Below are 22887 nucleotides of genomic sequence, written 5' to 3'. Positions count from 1 at the left end.
TAAAATTGCACTATTTGCAAGCATTGTTCAGGCGTGATGAATTACCAAACCAAACTGAGAATAAATCACTTGACAGCTGTCGCCATCTTGAACAGTAATGCCAACTTAAAGTTCTATACATCAAAAATAATAACCCTGTATATGGATGTTTGTAGTAACCGATTTTTTCTATATCCACATATTCACCTCTGTGGTAAATTCTTTAATATTTAATTTCACGTCAACAGAAAAATCACATGATAAAATCATAAATGCAAGTACGAATGAATATGTAGAATATTTCTTCAAGATGGAACAAAACATTTTTACCACAATAATAGCAACTACAACAGTTGCAACATGTGAATTTTCTGTTGTGGATGCACATATTTTATTACAAATATTTCAATTTCAATGACACACAGAGCGAAACAAAAAATGTACCTACCCGAAATTGAAAAATTGTCTTTCGTCGAGGCTAACAAATGAAATATTTACTGAAAAATGTTAAGTAAACTTTTATGCTAATAAAATTAGTACAACTTTAAACTCTAAATAATCTTTTCATTTCAATGGAATTTTTTATTTGAAGAGGATATTACACCCACCAATTGTACACAAACAGTGGAATACTCACGTGTTATTGGAAACTCCGAAATTTATTTTATAATAAAGTAGATTTGAACGAGCTTGCCTCTCATTTTATAGGGTCGGAGTGCTTATTGGGAGAAGGAAATAGGGGATTTATTAATTAAATTTGCTGAGGTCGTTGCTTACAGTGCCAGTGTTTAGTGAGAAACTTTTATTTTAATGTAAAAAAATCTTCTATTACTTTAGTTATTTTCGAAATATTGAAAAAAAAACCAATTCCAGTTTAGTGGTATTACAGTTTAATGCATTTTATGTCACATCATCGTTTTTTTGATGCTTATTTCTCATCACTTGGCGACGAAATTGTTGATTGTAATACACATGCAGTTTTCAAATATACACTAATTCTCCTTGAATTGACATACGATTTAGTTATCAAACAACCAATTGATAACTGTAAATTTTAAAAAAACTTTCATTGTTCTTGAATATGGACATACTAAAATGGAAGTTGGTATTTAAAGAATTTAGGAGTAAATCGAATTGCTATATTTTCATGCAGTCTTACTTTCAGGTGTCCTGGATACGAAGGAAAGATCGCCATTTGCTTACTGTGGGATTGACTACATACAGTAGCGATGATAGGTATCAAGCCATCCACCTTCAGCATTCAGAGGTAAGCGACTTCCTTGATAAAATAATGAGTAATGAAATTTGTTAAAATTGATGACTATAACTAATAGACTTCCGAACTACAATTAATTAATTTAATTAAATCAAACCCTACTTGTTTGCAAAACTCTGCATTGACGTTTCCTCACATTTTGTTTTCTCATTCAATATTTGTAAGGCATCTTTGTGTTAGGATTATATTTTTTGGATTAACAAGGTACACTTTAAATGACATCATTGGAGATTAGTGATAAAAATATTTTCTTTTTGAGGTTCCAGTTACAAATCAGTAAAACAGAAATTCTTACGACATTTAAGAAGCGGAAAAATTATACTTTGTAATAAAATGTATTTAAGGATAATTCGATCACAAAAATAAGTTTAACATATTTCTGGCGTTATAACTTACGATTAGTAAGTACTACAATTTAATAGTATAATATGGATTTGAAAAATTGCTTTTACATTATCAGAGGCATACGTTTCTGCATTAGTTTCGTTTAAGTTCCTTGACATATTTTTTGCTATTACACTGAAGTTTAATTCGTACTTTTATACTTATACGCCGATTCACGGTGATTGATAAGTGTTTAGAAAATTAAATTATCAGCAGTTTCATCCATCTAAAATGATTCCAGTTATGCCGAATTCTTATTTTTAATAAAAAAAATGTTAAATGTTTGAATGCCTCGTACACGATACCTCCCAATACAATTTTCGAAGCGAAAGTTTCATTAACTCGATTTGAAACTAACAAGGACACTTTTCTAAATTGAACTGAGGTGGCTTTTACTTGATGAAAATCCGTTTATCAAAATAAATAACTAAAAGTTCAGATTTTCACGAAATTATATATTTTGACATGATAATTGTTTCGACAACACCGTCTCTATATCAAATGTAATATTTACAAACTACCTGCTACTATATATATACCAAAAAATGACGATAATACTTTAATTAATGTTGTTGTGAGAATTTAAGATCAATAAAGGAGAGGTATTTAAACCTATTTGATCGTTAGCAATACATTTGAACGTCTCATTTTGTTAATCTTAATTATTTCCAATAAAATTTAATTTTCTACTTTTTGTGGCTGTATGTAAAATATCAAAATTGTCGTCAAAAATGTGTTCTTCTGTGTTTAAGTGTGTAGCATAATTAGAATCCAGACTATTGTTTCTAAACGCTCTTTTATGATCGTTAATGCGTTTCTTGAAGGATCTACCTGTTTGTCCAATATAAATTTTACCACAAGATCCGCATTTCAACCTGTAGACACCTGATTTTTGAGATTTTGGACATTTTGTTTTATTATATATTATACACACAAAATGGCTGCATTTAACTCTTTTATACACTTCTTAATACGCCACTCTCAACAGAAAATTACAACAAAGAACTTAATATCATTAATCTAATTGCACTGAACAACGGCTACAATCCGTCCATTATGGATAAAATTATAAATAAATATTTTGATACTTTTATACCAGCAGAATGAGGAATCCAAAATAATCATCTTTTAACAAATTCTCCTTACCGTTTACGATATATTTAAGAGAATTTTGTAAAAACTTTCAGAAAAAATGATAATCTATATTTTTAAAAAACATATTTGTAGTGCATAGATTTGGTAAAATCAAGCATTATAAGCCGGTCTTACAAGCATGTCAGAACGACCGTATTGCTTACATGTGTAGCTGAACTAATATTATAAAAAACATTTAATAATAAGGAATGTGTTAATACTATCTGCCAAAGCTCCATTTTCTTTAGATAAGAAGGGTTACTGTTTTGTGTGCCGTAATTATGACAATGAGAACTCTTTTTAAAATTTGGATAATTCCATAGGAGATAACAGACTCAAGAAGTTGACAATAAAGGACCATATAGCAAGCGACAGTGTCCAGTACACTTCCTAATAGTAATTTATTCCAAAAACTATAAAGAATCTAGTTGAGACTAAAAAAACTTCAAACCTTCATTGTCTATATTTGGACAATGTCATCTATGGTTTGTTGAGACAATTTTCTCAGTTTCAAATTTTATATTCCACGAAATATTGTGGACAAAATACGAAGTTCTCAAAAGTATTTCAAATTCTTTCTAACTATACAGGTTGTCCCAAAAGTGTTAAAAGTATCACAGTTTTATTTTTTAAAATGGACCTCTTTAGATAACATATTTTTTGGATTATACGATCAGAATAAGTGTAGGTCCTCGTAACACCATAACGTCATATTCTTAACATAGCAGGCAATGTATTTTTCAATTACCTATGCAAAGTTGCTGGGGTGTCCTATACTTAACTCTATGTATTTTCGTAGAATACGAGAAATTTTGGTTTTAGGTGATATCTAAATAAATGCTTATAGATAATTTCTTGCGGTAGTCATTTTGTATTTTCATCACATAATGTGGTCCCTCAATGTGCAGAGCGGAATAATAGGCTTATATTTTGTTGACTCCAATTTTTTGGTAACTGGTATAATGTTTTTGGACTTCTTGGATATCAACTTCTTGCATTGGTAAAACTAATCCGTTTTAAATGTCAAATTTAAAAACAGGTGGTTTGGAAGACATAGGTTTTACAATCTGCCACCCAAATCCCCAGACTTGACACCTCAAACCTTTTTTTATGGGAATACATGAAAGGAGTTGTGTTGAAAATTTGTATTGGAAATGCTTTTAACGCTGTAACTCCACAAATGTTGTGCAGAGTTAGCAATGGTTTACTTTTAGTTGGTTTTTATTAGTTACCATTATAGCCTGCAAAATGCAAGCTATTATTAATATATGTTTATAGTACCTACCTAGTCTTGCACCCGATGTTTTTTTGAAAATGGCAAAAATTGTAACTCTTAATGGAATTGGCATCAATGACATGGCGTCATAAAGTATCAGACAAATTGCACAATGCAGTGATAAAATATCTAAGTTTACGAAACAACTAATAAACATATTATAACCAGACCAAATTGACTACCTCAATAACTTATCTACCATTTCCAAATACCATATAAAACTAGATGCAATAAAACTTTCATTAATAATTTATAAATTAAAATTAGGTTACATTTGGAAAAAATTCAAATTATTTAAAAAACTTTAGTAAGGAAACTTTGTGACCACAATATTTCACGCCGCATAATCCTTTATAATTTGAATATGCACTATATAATCGATATAGCACTGCAATAAAACAAGGGACACCGCACGTATATTAATATATATATATATATATATATATATATATATATATATATATATATATATATATATATATATATATATATATATATATATATATATATATATATATATATATATATATATATATATATATACATGTTGTTTCATTTAACATTACCAAGTTGATATCGGAGGTGACACTTTTGTAACACCTTGTATCAACAAAATTATAATATTAAATGTTCAGGAGAGTCCAAGAAATATATATATATATATATATATATATATATATATATATATATATATATATATATATATATATATATATATATATATATATATATATATATATATATATATATATATATCAATATTTTTGGAATTGTTTAGGCAGATATTGAAGTTATGTCTTTTTTTTTCATATTCTGATTGCCCCATATTAAATTGTGTTGTGACGCTACTGATCCAGGTATTGCAACAAAAATTTTACCACAGATTAAAGAGTTGATGCACTACTCAATCAGTTTAACAGATGCGCCCCAACTTATACAGGGTGTTTCAAATAGGTGGTGCCGTTTTGGCGAATTTAATTAACAAAAAGATTTTCAAAAGGAACACCCTATATTTTTATTCAGATATCAATTCTAGGACAAAAAAATGTAAGTTTGTAATTTATCTTATATTTAAATTTTACTTACTTTTTGAGATTTAAAGCTGCCAACACGAGGTCATAGGTATTTTTTAAATATCAAAGACACGATACTACTTCTTTTAAAGATATAATTCTCCATATATACGAATAATTCCTATTACTAACAGTACAAGGTGTCCAATAATACTTGGAGATTTTGAGAAAAATCGACTCAATACTTACACTTTAACAGATTTAATATAACTTCAAAATTCATATTTAAAGAAACATATAATAGTTACTTATCTGCCTAGATTGAAAATACCTAATAACAAAAATTAATAATTAAAGTTTATCGGTTAACCAAAAAACTATAACTTATTTAAAATACAAATAAAATATATTCTAACAAAAAACTTGACCACTATGAACTTTTTCATAGAAATATGTAAACAACAAAAACAAACAGAAATGTGAAAGTTTGCTCATACAAAAAAAGATTGTGAGGTCACAGGCAACTACATTTTTAAATATTTTGATATTTCTTTATTGTTTTGATGCCAGGTGAAACGAACACTTTTTAGTTAACTTTCGTTTTATAGATTTATTTATTCAAATTTGTTACCTTGGTTAATTAGCCTATCAACTTTAATTACTTATTTTTATTTGGTATTTTCAATCAAGCTAGATAATTAATGTGAGCAGCTTTAAATTCAACAAGACTTTATGCGGGTGTTATCTTAGACCTCGAATATCTCAAAAAGTAAGAAAAATTTAAATATAAGATAAATTACAAGCTACCTTATTTTTTATACTAGAATTGATATCTGAATAAAAATACAGGGTGTTCCATTTGAAAATCTTGAGATTTTGTTAATTGAATTCCCCAAAACGGCACCCCCTATTTGGGACACCCTCTTTAAGCTGAGGCGCATCTGTCAAACTGATTGGTTAGTACATGATCTCCTTAGTCTGTGATTAAATTTTCATTGCAATACCTGGAACAGTAGCGTCACAACACAATTTTATATGGGGCAATTAAAATATGAAAAAAAAAACACATAACTTCAATTTCTTCCTAAACTATGCGAAATTGGAAAATAATTTTTTTGAGAAAGTGACCATTATTTTAACTAGGGATTTCAAAAACAAAATTATAATATTTTAAATTCTCAGGAGAGTCCAAAAAAGTTTTGTACGAAACTTTTTTTTGTATTTGCTATGGGTTTCCAGATCGCATAGTGGGTCGTTTTATTTGGCACGCGGTGTACATATATATATATATATATATATATATATATATATATATATATATATATATATATATATATATATATCTATTTATTCTATGCCTGATATTTTATACGAAATCGTTTTATGCGTCTTGAATCGGCAAGCGTTAATTCGATTCCACAAGCCTCTGGAAGAACGTTGCGAGTCGACGGCAAGGACTTTTCTCGGCGCTTTGAACTTGAATAATGTCACCAACCACCGCAAGAAATTCGAATAAGATCATTCTTCCGCGTAAATAAATACCATACCGCCATGTATAAATATTAGGATTAAGAATGGAACATTTCGGTAACAGTTTCGTTTGGTTTGGATGAGTTAAAGTGTTTTATATCGCAATCGCATGAAATCAACCGGTACGAAAGTATTTACTCAAGCAAAACTGCTTTCCTTCATTTGCGCTTTCTGTAGACGATGCTCAAAGCAAAACCGCAAACAACTACAGTAATTCAAATGCAACAAATCCGATCCTTTACGCAAATATTTGGGAAAGTTAAATTTAGAATTTCTTATTGGCTTCAGGAAGCTTCCAGGCAAATCAATTTGGTCTATTTATTCTCTAATTTGAATATAATTTTATTTGCCGCTTTCTTCAACCATCACAATAATGTGTGTTACACTCTTTCGAACTGAATGCTTGCTAGCTAGCATTAAACAACTAGAAAATTATTAAAGCATTTTTCAATGTTCAGAATAGCACAAAATTTGGTCCACAAATTGCAGTTCCCCTTTCTCGACTGCAATCTGCATCAAGTTACGTGCTACGTAACGAAGTAGACGTTAGTTACGCATAAGTCTGAAATGCAATAATCCGATCAAAAACGTTTTTCTTTTTTTAGTTTCTATAAAAAATTGCATGATTAACATTAATAGACTGGCAAAAACCATGCAATGTTTAATGGTAAAAATTTATTGAATTTATTATACCGGGTGACACAAGAAAGTAGGAACACTCTATAACTTTTAAACGGCTTGAGATAGCGATTTGAAATTTGTAAATGTTAATATAACCTATATTTTTTTGCATTTTTGGATTCAGGAGATCATTCTACATATGATATGACAGTTTTTTTGACAGTCTTTTTTTTTAATTTTTATTTAATTTTTAAACTTGTGCCTAGGAGGCCGTGACTATCATAAATACTATTTGCCGGGTTACCTAATCGTGGGAAAATTGTAAATGAAACTTTTCTTTACTTATCTAATGGCAAATAGCATTTAATGTAATGAACTATTAATTTTTTAGAAAAACCTAGTTTTTTCAAATTGCACCCTAGTGAGAACAAGAATTTTTTAAAACCGGTTCTTTTTTTGAAATATTTGGACACCAAAATTTTCAAAATCCGTTAAAAACCAAGGTCACAAGGGGGAAAAACCAGATAAGTAAATACATTTTTATAAAAACAAAATATTACTTATTTTCCTATTATTTCCTATTTCCTGTTTTCCTTTTTTTTTCCTATTATTTGTTGACAACCTAAAATTTTATATGAGAGTCCAAAATTCTGATGGCTGCATAAAACTCCAATCCGATTTAGATCACCTATCGTTATGGTGCGATTTGAATGGAATGGAATTAAATATTAATAAATATCAACTAATGAATTTCAACCGGAGCCGAAACTCCATACATTGTAAGTATAACATAAAAGGGTCACCATTATTGCAGGCGTCCGTAGTAAGGGATCTTGGAGTGTTACTTGATATTAAATTGACCTACACACACCACGTTTCATTTATTGTGTCTAAATCACTTCAGGTTTTGGGCTTTATTAAGCGTTTACAGTGAACTTCCAGAGTATGCCGTCCCGTAGATTACTGTTCTGCTCCCTCGTGCGTCCACACCTGGATTATTGTCCCTGTGTGTGGTCACCTTTGCATAACGTTCACATACAGGCCATTGGTGCAGCATTGGTTCCTGCGGCATTTAAGGAGCACCAAGGGATTGAGGACGTCGATTACTCCGAATTGGAAATCTCCCCCCAAATTACGACTTTTCAGATTCGTCGCTTGCATAGGGATCTCACCATTTTTTATAATCAACTGCACTCAAATTCTCATGGACCTGAGCTGTTATGTAAGATTGGACTTCGCGTTCCCCCCACCAGACCAGAATAAACCACTCCTTCCAGGTAGAGTTCCAACGTACTAACTATGGTCAGAGTTCTTTTCTTACTAGGGCAGCCGCACTAGGAAATCGCTTTTCGGACCAACTTCAGAGTGCAAGAATATTTAAGAAAGAACTTAAAGGCTGTCAGAAAAACTTTTCCGTTGTCTGACTTCTAAACAGTGCTGTATAACATTGTGTTGTTGCCTCGCTACTCTTATATGTGTTTTTACTGGCGTGTCGATTAATTATATTAATTTTGTATTTTGGAAAACCATATTCGGGTTGGGTCTTTATCTATCTATTTCATTCAGTTTTATTTTATTTCATTTTATTTTGTTTTATACTATTTTGTTTATGTGAATCTTATTTTATATTGGGCGGTTGATAAATAAATAAATAATTGTTGACCAGCATGTTATATCTGTACTTCTTTCGTATATTAGAAATTGTTAGAAATTGTTTCCTTCCATAAAAAGTATTTCATGCATAGCTAATATTTCTGCACAAACTGTGCTTTTAATTTCAAAGTGTCAAGTCAACGGCTGGAAAGCAATTTCTGTCGAACCGGAACTGTAAAAGCAGCAGAAAAAAAGTCCAATTAAAAATAAAACCAAATTCCTCTGCAGTCCGTCGACTATTGTCGGCGAAAGTAATTGCACCAAACGGTTCATATCCAGAAATTCCAAATCCCTATTTAAACGCTGAAAAATTCTTTCGATGAATGAGGCGGCGGCGTTATCTGCTAAAAATAAATAAAACAAATCGAAAAATCGTCTTAATTGCCGATATAAATTTTAATAGAGCTTAGGCGAAGAAAGAGAATTATTGGAGCTTAAACCGATTGGCTTCATGGTTTATCTACGTCTTTTTAAGTAAACTGATAAGAATTTTCCAAATTGAATAAGCGAACGGCGAAGCTTTCGTATGAACGGCAATAAAATTCCTGAGATTCATTTATTTTACAGGAAAAACAGTTTTATTTTGGTCGTAATATTTTTTGTTTTCCGATTAATCTCGAGGAATTTATGATTTATTGACAGAAAATAATGGAGGTCCATTTAAGACATTAAGGGCTTTGGAAAATAATATTTTGAGAGGGTGAACTGATAAGCAAAATATAAAATTTAAGAGATTATAACGGGCGAATCGCTTTAACTTTCATTCGTTTTCCAAAATACTTTTTATACTCCTTTCTGTAAAATACTCAATTAATCACGGAAAGCGTCACCTTACCACGTGAGCTTCTGGTCCCAGAGATTTTACCTCACGGCTTGAATTTTGACGTTTGTCAATTCTGACGGTGCTATCAGTGAATATATTCGTGTTCTTTTGCAAAATCGTGCCCAAAACTTAACGGTCGTAGCAAAAGTATAGTGTGCAACACGTTTAGTAAACTTTTCGCTAGTGGAAAATGAACTCGTGACTTAAATGCCGTTTCCGACACTTGTTGCATAATATACTATTTTCTAATTCTCTACCACTTTAAGAGATCAGCTTCGGTTATCGCTGTAGGGAGTCACTTCGGGCGTTTCTGGAGCGACTGGATAATTTCGGTAAATTTTGGTCACAATACCTTAACGTTTGTGAGTTCTGAAGGTGATGTCACACGTTACTCAGTCAATCAATTCGTGCTGATTTGCAAAAGTCTGTCCAAAAAATAATGATGTGGAAAATGCTATGCAACACGTTGATAAAGGACACCTTAATCACGAGTTTGTTTTGTCACAAGCAGAACAACTTTTAATAACTCAGAATAATATACTATTAGGCATTTACGTTGGTTAGTGACTGCTTCTTAATTTTAGCATTAAATGCCTAGGGAAATCATATATATCGAAAATTGGTATACGTCAGAGTATATAGAAATGGGAGGTAAATGTTTTGTTAAATTGTGTGTTTGCCTTTGCCAATACATGGAACAATACTGTCAAATTTCAACAATATTCGCGAAAGCAACTTTATAATATTATCTATTCATATTTGATTTCTTGAATTGCAACATATCACTATCCATTCAGAGTGTGAAAATATCACCAGATGTACGCAGGACATTACAGTCACAAATTCTAGTGCATCCATTAGCCATAAATTTCCGTTATAAAATTTTGTAAGACCTGGCGATCTAGCCGCAATAAAGAAGTTTTTTTTTATATACCAGAGGCTGCATGAGAAAACATATACCATTTTTGTTCTGTTCCTTCAAAAAATGTATTCGCAAATATTCTTTTTCTACTCCTTCCTATAAAATACCTAATTATACACCGATTTATTGTGCGGAAAGTGTCATTTCACCACGTTAGTTTCATTTCACACAGATCCGAGCCATTTCGGACATGTCCGAGATATTAGCGAACGAGTTTGGCAGCAGTCGGACACGGCTTGAAGTTTGTTAAATGTATTCGTGTGGTCGTGCAAAAATGTACCCAAAAACTAATGGTTGTAGAAAAAGTATAGTACACAGCACGTTTGGTAAACTTTTCAAGTTGTTGCATGATATACTATGGCGTTATTTAATTTTATTTCCATTTACTTAAGCAAATTTGGTTGGTTGTTGGTTTCATTAAAATATATTTTTCTCGAAAATAGAGAGGATCATATCCCCAGAAACGAGTTGCAGCTCTGAATAAGCCAACAGATGATTGAACATGACGGAGAAAGGATTACCTCACCTGTTCGAAGTTAATTTTTAAAGAAATTATTAGCTTTAATCTGTTAACTTGCCATCAATGTTCTGAATTGAGGAGTTTTAGAAGTATTTGTTAGTTTTTCTGTAGTTCTTAAAATTGACGTCGGATGCTATAATAAGGGCCTGGTAACCTTAACTCATGACATCGATGAAGAATTACAATAAATTAATTTCTAGTTAGTTTTTTGAAGTTACTAAAATATAGGGTTAGAAAAAATGCATTTATATTAATTTATTAATAAAGACATAAGATCTACAAGATTGCAATATTTGGCGCCCTTTCTGTAAATTATATTTTCTTTCAAAGTTTCGCCGTCCAGTTTTAACGTAGCTTCTGTTGAGATATCCCATTTACTAAAATTTTAAATTAATATTATAATGTGGTGCTTTTATTAATATATTATGTATTGCTGCACTTAAAAAAATATAAATTCGCTTTGTTGTTGTTATTGTTATTATTGTGAAATACCGTTGCTGTATCTCCTATTTAGTCTAGAAATTACTATGAAAAATAAAAGTTGAAACTGAAGCGTCCCAAAAGCCGACATAGTTAATTGACAGGTAAGTATTATATCTGCTTGTATTATGAATAATTACTTGTTTTTTTAAAAAAATCATTGAAAAATTAATACACAAGGTGTATTCGAAAAGAAAGTTAATTTTTAAGTTTTATCAAAAAGTAATTACTTTTTCATCGAAATTAATGTTGTCACCTTCGAAGAACCCCCCTCCCCACCATGGCCGCCGCCCAGATATAATTCACTTGTGCCAACGTTTTTTTCCAATCATTGAAGCACTTCTCGTATAGCCTGGAGTTCTCCCAGCGATTTTTTATTGATCTCAATGTTTCCAAACCTCCTTCCTCTCATGGGTTTCTTAATTTTTGAGACCAGGAAAAAGTCGCAGCGGGCTGTATCCCATGAATGAGGCATGATTATGGCTTGGTTTTTGGCCAAAAAGTTAGACACAAGCAACGATGAGTGAGCAGCTAAAGGAAGGACTCTTGATATACTACGCCACGATATTGGCAATTATGGGTTCTTTGGGACATTTTTGAGCATATCAGTATCATCAATGACGTCGTTTAACAGATCTTGAGAGATGCTCCTTTGACGGTCCTTTGGTTCAAAATAAACCAGTTTCGGAACAAATTTTGCTGCTATAAGTTGCATGCCCAAAACTTCGGAAGAAATTGCATTGCACGAGCCAATCGACGTCTTCCTCCACTTCTCTAATAGTGATTCAACGATTTATCATCACTATTTGTCGCACTTCTTCAAAGTTTTCATCAGTTATTGACGTGCTAGCAAGGTTCGTCATCAAACTCTTCTCGGCCATCTTGGAACAACTTGTACCATTTTTTTTTTGCTGAAAGTTGATTCACCACATGCCGTTTTCAACATTTAAAATGTTTTGAAGCACTGTATTCCATTTTTTACACAAAATTTTATACAAACACACACACAAAAGCAGTAAACTTGCAAACTACCAATATAGCAAAAAAAAATATCGAATATTGTATGTACGTAGTCGGCCCAATTACAAACGTCACCTTACTTTTTGAACACACCTCGTATCTGTTTTTCTATATAATGGCAAAATTTAATTTTTCCTAAATAAACAGATTCGTGTCGTTGGAAAGCAGCATTTTTTAAGTTAAGCAAATACGTTTCTAAAGTCCTGCATCAATGGTAATTCATGAAATTATATTACCCTCGTGGATTTTACTCTATATTCACTTTATAATAGTTTTGGTTTATTTTTAGTATTAGATTCAGAAAGAAGGATATTTTATTAATTGTTAAATGAAAAATGATGATTGATTATGATGATGAACAATATCCCCATGGTTCTTAGTAGCCGGTATGTAATGTAATGTAATATAATCTTATATTCTTATAATTTTAAATAAAATACAGTAATAAATAAAGATAAAAGCAAATAAATAAAATGTACTTTAATATCTAGGTGTTTCTTTCTGTGCTTGGAACTGAATATTGGAGTAAACTAGGAAAGGAAAAAATCCCTGAATAACAATATTAGGTTAAATGTGGAAACCAAAGGCATAGATAGAATAGAATAGAAATAGAATAGAATAGCTATCAGAATACTCGGCGTTGTATGCACTTAGTGCAAATAATGTGTGTCGGTGATAATTAATTAGCGATGCGATTTTAATCCGGAACAGTCGATTAAACACATGCGATAAAATTATTATCCGTCTGAGCTGTTGTTGATGCTGCAGGATACTACTTTAATCTATAGGAAGAAATATGGGAACTCATTTGAATTTTTTATAATATATGTGAATCCCAAATATTTCAATTTTCCAGACAGCAGAAGATAAAAAGTCCGATGAGAGCAAACCGATTTCCTATTGGTAAATATATTCCGATGAACTGAAATAATAGGAGCTGTATTGGAACGAAATATGTACTCCCGAAACATTTTTGTATTTAGGAGCTGCCCTATATTCTAAACCGCAATATGGATGTCGGACATAGTCGAATCTTCAGCTTCCAAGTATAGACGCGCATTTGCGATCAGCATCTGCATGTCTATTCAAATTCCCACTGAATGGCATGCAAATATTCATTTAAAAGGCAAATAAATGAAAAAAGATAAGTGCGAATTTAAAGTGAGCTGTTCGAATAATCCGCAGAGTCGTCGATGAAACGTGTAAATAGAATTCCATCATTCGATAAATCGAATCTATCAGAGCGCTGATAGTAAAAATAAACTAAACGAATCAACCTTGTATATTTTTAACGTCCCTCAATCAAAAAAGATCTCGCTTAATAGCAGGCTTTACGTTGAGATATTAAAATCGCCTTTTATCCTCACTCCTATTAAAACATTTAAATAAGATCAACCGATGAGTTCTAGTTTACTAAGCGTATTCAAATTGAAATTTTAATTAGGTTAATTTAATTTTGTAATATATAGTACGTACGCCATCTTTCTAGAGAGACGTGCATTTTTATATCATTTATAAAGTTCAGATATTAAAATTAATTGAACATAGTGACCTAATTATTAAACAATAACTAAACATGTCCGCTTCTCTCCAGAAAGAGGGAAATACCCATTACTCTCAGAGAGACATTCTTGATTTTTTTGATTCAGTATTTTCTTTTATCTATATAGCTATTGATAGCTTGCTTTTTGCGTCATTGTTTATTTTGTGGTTTAGAATTTTTGTTGCATTTCCTTGTTTCGTCCTTGTCTCTTCTCATTTTTTTCCTTTTAATGTCTTCAAATATAGACATGAACTTAATTTCATATGTGAACCACACTAATCTCATAATAATGCGTTTCCTTCGTTGAGAAGTTTAAAATAAAACTGAAATTGTAACAACCAAGAAAATGAACAGATACCATCTTAGAAAATTGAAGAATTCGATCACAGTGAAGAACTCCCTAAATGAAAAATTAAAAAACAAAGTGAAAAATGTAGAAGAAGGACTTGCTACTATAGAAAATACAAAAAAAGGAATAAAAGAACATTGCCCGAAAAAACGGATTCGAAAAAAGGAAATCCTGGATGACTGTCGAAATATTAGAATTCATGAATGCAATCGTTGCTTCTCAAAGCTCAGAACTGATTTGTCTCTTTTTTGAACTTTTAGACTCAGCATTTTCTTTTATCCATCTATGGTTTAGAATTTTTTTGCCTTTTCTTCTTGTGTCCTCGTCCCTTTTCATTATTTTCCTTTTAATTTAGACATCGACTTGATTTCGTATGCTAACCACACCAATCTAACCTGAACACGTTCCCTTGGTTTGGAAGTTTAAAGTCAGGCTGAAAATGTAACGACCAATAAAGCAAACAGATAAGATCTCAGAAAACTGAAGGATTCGATCATACGCCAGACAGCGAAGAGCGCCCTAAACAAACAATTGAAAAACAAAATGGAAAATGTAGAGGAAAGGCTCGCCACGATACAAAACACAAAAGAGAAATACAGGAACATTACATGAAAACCGATTTGAGAAAAAGGAAGTCGTAAATGACTGACGAAATATTAGAATTTATGAATTCAATGTTTGCTTCTTGGAGCTCATTTGTCTTTCTTGATAACGTAGATTCATCATTATATTTTATCTATCTATTGATAGCTGATTTTTTGCTTGATTGTTTAGTTTGTGGTTTAGATTTTTTTTTGTATTTTTGATTAGTATATCTTCTTTTGTCCTCGTCTCTTTTCATTCTTTTCCTTTTAATGCCTTCGACTTTGTTTCATATGCCAACCACAACAATCAAGAAAGCGAATAGATACGATCCTAGAAAACTGAAGGATTCGATTAAACAGTAGACAGCGAAGGGCGCCCTAAACTAAAAATTGAAAACCAAAATGGAAAATGTAGAAGAAGGGCTCGCTACGATTCAAAACACAAAATAAATAATAAAAGAACTTTAACTGGACATGGATTCGAGGAAAAGGAAATAGCGGATGACTGACGAAATATGAAAATTTACGTAAAAAAAGTAATGACACAAAGGCGATCCCAATGAATACCAGCTACTGAATTAGAAGGAAGATACGAGAAACTAAAGAAGAGAAAAAAATTAACAATGTCAGGAAATAGATTCCTAATAAAGTAAAAGAAGTAGTTGGAAAATCCCAAAGTGAAAACCACGGCATGAGAACGGCGACTGAACCCCTTCCAGAAGAAATCGTTACAACTCTCAGACATATGAAAGACCCGAACTGGCTTGAAGTAACAGCGGCATTACTAATGTTACTGTATAAAAACATAAAATCCTGGAGCAATGGCTAAAATCAAAATTTATAAGGATAGCAAAAAAAAAAGCAGGAGGAAAAACCTGTGTACACTATCGAACCATTTAGTTTAATGAGTCATATGTCAAAACTTCGTCGCCGTCGGCACTAGAGAACCTTGGTTTAGCGTTTAGTGTTAGACATGAACAAATGATAGATGTACTGAGAAAAACGGGAATAGACGGAAAAGACCTGAGAAAAATAACCAACCTCTATTGCAATCAATCCGCAGTCCTCAGACTAGATGGACTAGATAGATCAAGTGAAAATTGTGCGTGATATGAGACAGAGTTGCTTGATCTCTTCCAATGATGCGCAATCTCAACATTGGAGTATAGATTAAATATCATGGGAGAGTTTATCTCATCAATCTGAAGTCGAACATCATTTTTAGGAAGGTACTAAGAGACATAACCGAAAGTATCTCAATAAGTGGCATCAGGCTTATCAACCTGTGGTAAGCAGACGATAAAATGGGTTGATGGGTTAGTTAGAACCAAGTAAAATCTATGGACTTCATATTAACCCTAGTAAAACTACGTGAACCCCACAATACCATCTGGAAATTATGACAAATGAATCGTGGGATAATCTCAGGAGATATATATGTATTTATCCTATGGCGTAAATGATAATGGCGTCTAATTGGAAATGCCAAAAGTGCATTCTTGAGGATGGCTTAAAGATGACTTCATATTAGATACTACATGCTGTGTATACTCAATACTTTTGTATGGCAACCTGGACCCTGAATAAAGAAATTTTATCGAAACCTAAACTTTTGAACTATGATTGTGCAGAAGGATCTTGAAGATAGCATAGACCCGCAAGATTACAAACCAAGTAGTGTTAACGGTTAACGTTAAGGAAGATGAATGCAAGAAACATAGAAAGAGCCCCTGAACAAAGGAGGATTTTCTGGCGTGCAAACTTTAGAGCCTGGTTCGAGAAAACTTAGGGGTGTTACGCATAGCGACCAACAAAATAATCATAGCCTGAACCACACTAAATTCGTAGGTTAAAAAAAGAAGCTGCAAGATCATTTTGTTCCACCCAATAATACTAATTTTGCGATTTAAGATTCTCGTAATGCAGAATGATTTTAAACAATATGCTGTGAGATTGCATGTGGTTCTCATAAAAACTGCTCCGTTGACGGACAATTCACCATAGTTTTCTGACTACGCTACCATCGATGTTTAAGTTTGAATGTACAGTAGATTTTATCGGAGCTGATGGAAGGCCAAAATCGGAAACTTTGTCTTTGATAAAATAATTATTCTCTGGCCTTGTTAGAGTTCCGGTTTCTATATAATCAAAGAACCTCTAATTATAAATAGGAAGCTATTCAATTTTAGGCTGTACAGTATACGGTAAATGCCACAAATTGTAAACTTTAGATAATTAGCTCCACACGTTTGCACTATCCATTCGAAAAGTTTATTATTATCCATCGAGGATATTTTAGTCCGTATATCTTGTTGAGAACGATTGCTGCTAACTTCAGCCGAAAGTTTTAAAGCACAAAGAAATAAATAATTATGCGTTAACTGCCGCGATAAAAACGTATTCTTTCATTTTATCATTAAAAATAGACTAAAATAGGGTGGAGACTTGAGTTTTCCCATATAATATTGCCTGTTGTTACAAACACCAAATTTGCTTAATGAAATCTCGAAAAAAATGTTAAATTCCCTAATTATAAAGATATGTTTGCTAGAAATTAGCTAGGCCACATGTTTCAAATTTGTTTGTATATCCTAGAGTCAAAAAAATATTTACTAATCAAAATGCAGAATACATTAGCAACCTCTAAAAGGAAATTAATGACAAAGCAAAGTCTCCTAGTTATGGATAGGAGAGAAGTCATACAAACGTTAAATAGCAAATAAATATAGATTCTTAAATTCTAGAAGAGGATTTGAAAACGCAAGAGCTAAAAAAAGCTGACAAAAAATAGAACCATTCCAACAGATAAATCATACTTACGAAGAACATAGGAAAATGAAGGAAGCAGCTGAAATATATAAAAAAATACATATAAAAAAGAATGACGCCTTTCTAGTATTAAATTTATTATTAAAGCACAACTTTCTATAAATAGCAAAGCAGTTGGACTGCACAAAAGAGCTTCTGGCATTACAATAAAATAATAAGAAGACATTTTTTATGTCAGGCTAATTACTTTTTACTTTTATTCCACCGCCTAAATAGGGAAATGCAAGAAGTTGTAGCGAAAATATTGCTTAAAGTGCTACACCAAAAAAATGAAGCCAACGGGTGTAACGAATACACGGCAGGCTCGTAGTCAAAATATAATTGCTATGATGTGAAAGAATGTATTAATTAGCACAAAAACTAAACGTGGAACACAGGAATATTCGCGGCATCGGGATCACAGTAAATGGAGAGAAAAAAATTATGATAGTCAGTAGGTGCAAAGTGTAAATAGTAGATTAGAAATGGTCCGTGTTTAAGAGGGAGAGAGAGAGAGAGAGAAAAGGCGGGTTTATGGCTAGTTATCCAATTTCCAATACTTTAACGAAATACGTCGTAGTAGCACCTCATATTTCATTTGCGAACAACAACGCAGCGGATGTTTCAAATTTTTAAACATAATGAAACGCTTCCCCTGCATAACGTAGCGCCGATTTAAGTTCTTTTTCGTTGTAATTAAAAGTTTCTCTCAGTTTAGGAACCATTTAATTTTCAAGAATAATTTATATCTAGCTGCAAGCGTGACCAATTAAAAACGAAGTTTTGGGAGAGATTGCAAAATCAAAAGCGCCTTTATCTGGGATGAAATTTATGAAATTTTGATATCGCACTCGCCTCGTTGGCTGTTACTAGAATTTAACGCACCCGAATGGAACATTATTTGTATCTAAAGGTAATAAAAACTATTATATCGGTTACTTTAAACTCGAAAACTGTAAGCGTTGATTCCAGAAACATGTTCGAAAAACTTTTTTTTTTTCATTCCCTACTTTAAAATACTCAATTATTAGGAAGCGGTCACTTTAAATTTCATTAAATTCTGTCGCGAGCCTGTTCGAGTGTGTTCAGTACTTTAGAAGTAATCTGATGTTTTTGATGGATATTTAAAATATTAATATTTTCATTTCTGCATATTTATTCTGCATGCTCCCATTATATCGTAATTTTCTTCGCTTACGTTTTTTATTAAATAACAGTGAATATCAAAATTGATTAAGATTAAACATTAACCCCGGAATTAATCGTTTGTAATGAAATGATTAAAATTTTAATCTAGGGATTCAACCAATGTTGAATGGGATATAGGCGCGCAGAACAAACAGCTTCAAAGCTTGATGCATTTAAATCCGGTTTGCGGATTCTATTTACATTTAGGTCTACTATTCAGTTTGTTGAGTTAATTGCCTTGAAGTTATTAATGACACGACATGTTTTATTTTGCGCGTAATCTGGAAGTACATAAGTACATCGTTATTTTTGTAGTTTGTACACGTTGAGAAATTTTAACGGCAGTAAGTTTTATTTAGTTCGTTTTTTAAATTACTTTTAATACTAAAATACTTTTGTTTGTTAAAATGTCGGTAAGTAAGAGATTTTGGAGAAGTTCCTAGTTTCTTTTTTCAAAAAGCGGTTATGTACAGGGTGACCCGTTTAAGAGGAGCCTATACCTTATCTCGAAATCTACGGGGGTTACAAAAAAGTTAAGTACAAAAGTTGTTTCTTTTGAAGTTTCTTTTTATTTTCCTAATCGTCACTTTGTTATATGCAGGGTGTTAAAAAATAGTTACTTTTTTTTTAATAGAACACCCTACATTTTATTGCATTTTTGGATAGACCTTTCAAAGACAAATTCAAGGATATAATATATGAGTATGGGTCTGTGATGCACCGTTTCGAACTTATTAACGATCATCTTCAGAATTCGGGTTATGTTTAAACCATCATTGTTGGGTTGCTTATTAACTTTTTTCCATCTATTATTTTTACGAAAATAATTTTTTCCTAAAATGCCACGTTTCGCAAAATGATATTTTTCTCAATTTTCTTAACTGAGACACCTGGTATATTAATGAATTGTCGACTAGCCAGTTTAATAGCAATTTCAATTGTATAACATGATATGGATCTCCGACTTACCATTTTGGCTTAATTAGCGGATAAAATTGAAAACTGGGTATAAGAGTTAAATTATTAAGATATGAAACTGGGAATTTACTCCTTATCAACTTGTTCACAACCGCTTGAGAGCATTATTAAGAAGTCATATTAAAAACAGAATATTAAGGTTTGCACCATGTTGCCAAATTTCTACGTTTAAATGTCTACGTGAAATAATTACAAAAAATTAACACTAACTACTAATGCATACTCTTACAAGTAAAATTAATTAAATTAGTTTTTCAATATGTCCGCCGTTTTGAAGATACATGTTATATATGCTATTTCTAAATGGTATATGGCATTTGAGACGTAATTAGTTTCACGCAGATAGTATATTGCTGGGCGAACTCGCTGCTACACTTCCAAAACTGTTGACGGTTTATTTTTGTAAATCATATCTTTCAATGTGTCCCACAAAAGAAGTCAATCGGGGTCAAATCTGGACTCCTCACTGGCCGTTTCAAATTTTCGTTTAAAAAACGAATGATTTGCAGCACTTCGATCGCCATGTTGCTGCCAAATTAAAATTGGATGCTCTCTTTGAGAAATATTATTATGTATAAGTGGCCGAATTCCGTTCCTTAATTAGTTTAAATATCGTATGGATGTTAAATTTGGCTACTAAAATTCTAGATCTCCAGAATAGGCATCTTACTTTCACGGATCTTCGCCCTGCTTCTGGACTCTAATAATGCGTATTTTTTCTCTTAAATAACATCGCAGACGTAAAATTGATTCATCGGTCCAAATTATATTGTGAAATGTGTCATCTAAAAAATGCATAAGATAAAATCTGCCTCTTATAGTTTTTGTACTGGTGTGAATTTAAATGGCTGATAACTGTTAATTTTGAAACTTGTTTGAAGTGTGGTTCGTCTTACCTCTACATCTGAAGCTACAAGGCGGGTGGAGGTCTGTGGAGTATTTTCAAAGTCCAGTACAATATCTAGTAGAACATTTTCATTCAAAACCGTTGGGCTCCTACTTTTTTTCTAATTTTTTTCTAATGAGTCAACTTTTTCACTCAACAAAAATGCAATTTAATAAAATAAATATGAAATAGTGGGAGACCGAAAAAATTCACTTCAAACATTATAATATACTGATAACTGTCAAAAAATCAGTAATATTACCACAACAAAGAACTATTATTGTTTTCCAAGCTACTAAGATGATTATGTCAAAAAGGTCAAAATTAATAATATCCTCAATTTTGTGTTTGTGTCTTTCAAAAGGCAGGTCTCTATATATTTTTTAGAGACATGTGGTCTATATTATTAAAAATATGAATATTTTTGAAACGTTTTTTTTTCCATTTAAGGACCTTATTTATAAGATCCTTAAATAATGAATGTAAAAGAATTTATGTATTATAGGAAAATAATTGCCAATTACGCCAAAACGGTAAGTCGGAGATCCGAGCCATGTTATATTTGAAATTGCTATTAAAATGGCTATTCGAAAATCGAATAATATACAGGGTGTCTCATTTAAGTAAATTGAGAAAAGCATCATGTTGCGAAACGTGGCAACACCGCGTATTTTAAGAAAATATTTTAAATTTGATCATTGCCTAAAGAAAAGCATTATTTTCGTAAAAATAATAGATGGTTTAAAACGGTAAATAAGCAACCCAACAAGGATGGTTTAAACATAATTTTGAAGATGATTGCTAAGAACTTCGAAACGGTACATCAAAGACCCATACTAATGTATATCGTTGAATTTGTCTTTGAAAGGACTATACACAAATGCAATAATATGTGGGGTGTCCTATTTAAAAAATGTAACTTTTTTTAACACCCTGTATAGCAAAAGTGACGATAAGGAAAATAAAAAAAATCATTTTAATAGAAACAACTTTTGTATTTATTTTTTTTTGTAAACCCGTTAGGTCTCGAGATAAGCTATAGGCCCCTGTTAAACGTTCCATCCTGTACGTATACTCTTTCTTTGTTACTGGCTTGATCGTCTGCGTTAAGTTTATGGATTTTCATTTCTTTAAATAAGTTAATTAGAGTGTCCCACAAAAATAATTTCTAATATAAGTAATTTGTCCAAGGAAAAATGTTAGAAATTCGGTTCGCCAATCATCCTGTTGGCTTCTTCAGAGCTTGACTGAAACTGGATGATTGGCGAAACGTCATCAATTTCGACTAAGCAAAAAACAGACGCAGGAGGAATCCAGAAGTTTTGTAAAAACATTAAAGTAGTCTGTGGAAGTTTCTCTTTGTTTATTGCTAGAGGCTTATCGAACATTTTCGGAAATAAATATCGATAACTCATAACGTAACGTAGGCAACTTCAAAATTGTAAATATGGGTACTGATACAAACAAACAAAACCAAATTTTGCCAAAATGCAAAATTTAGTTGATTAAAATTTCTGTGTCTATCGTTTAAATGTATATTATTAAATTATATTGATCAAAGGATATTATGAATTTAATAAAACATGTCCGCGTTAGCTGAGTTTCGTTTTTCCTCAAGAAAACAAAAAAAAATATTCCTTACGTACATAAATTTCAAATCCTTAAATGTTATAACTATTTAATGGGTTTTGTAGATATCATCGTTATTTTAGCTGAAATATCTATGTTAAAATTTGTTATTTATCGTAACATACCTTATGCAGAGCATATTTGATAAATGCATTGTACAACATTCAATTGAAAATACTTTCCTCGCCTTTTAATATTGAAGTAAGTCGTTCGGATTTGAATAGACACGTTCTTCGATTCCACTCCGGTTCGAGCTACGTATTAACTTCTTTAAGTGTACCTATCACATGG

The 22887-nt window shown here is 31.8% G+C and overlaps 1 protein-coding gene across 2 annotated transcripts in view; it reads left to right on the top strand.

Annotated features, from left to right (window-relative positions):
* LOC132699489 (limbic system-associated membrane protein-like) overlaps positions 1 to 22887 on the top strand; it is a 410528-nt gene that overhangs the window by 302253 nt on the left and 85388 nt on the right. The window contains exon 4 of one of the 2 annotated variants that reach the window (XM_060666249.1): positions 1145 to 1246. In XM_060666249.1, the coding sequence (XP_060522232.1) occupies positions 1145 to 1246 (102 nt within the window). Of the gene's footprint in view, positions 1 to 1132; positions 1247 to 22887 lie in introns of both variants that reach the window. The other variant, XM_060666242.1, reaches the window with a different exon arrangement.

The sequence above is a fragment of the Cylas formicarius genome, unplaced genomic scaffold, assembly GCF_029955315.1.
Source record: "Cylas formicarius isolate icCylForm1 unplaced genomic scaffold, icCylForm1.1 PGA_scaffold_10__41_contigs__length_53128322, whole genome shotgun sequence".
NCBI classification, from domain to species: domain Eukaryota; kingdom Metazoa; phylum Arthropoda; class Insecta; order Coleoptera; family Brentidae; genus Cylas; species Cylas formicarius.
Note: the sequence above shows the minus strand (reverse complement) of the source record. Positions and strands in the feature narration are given on the sequence as shown.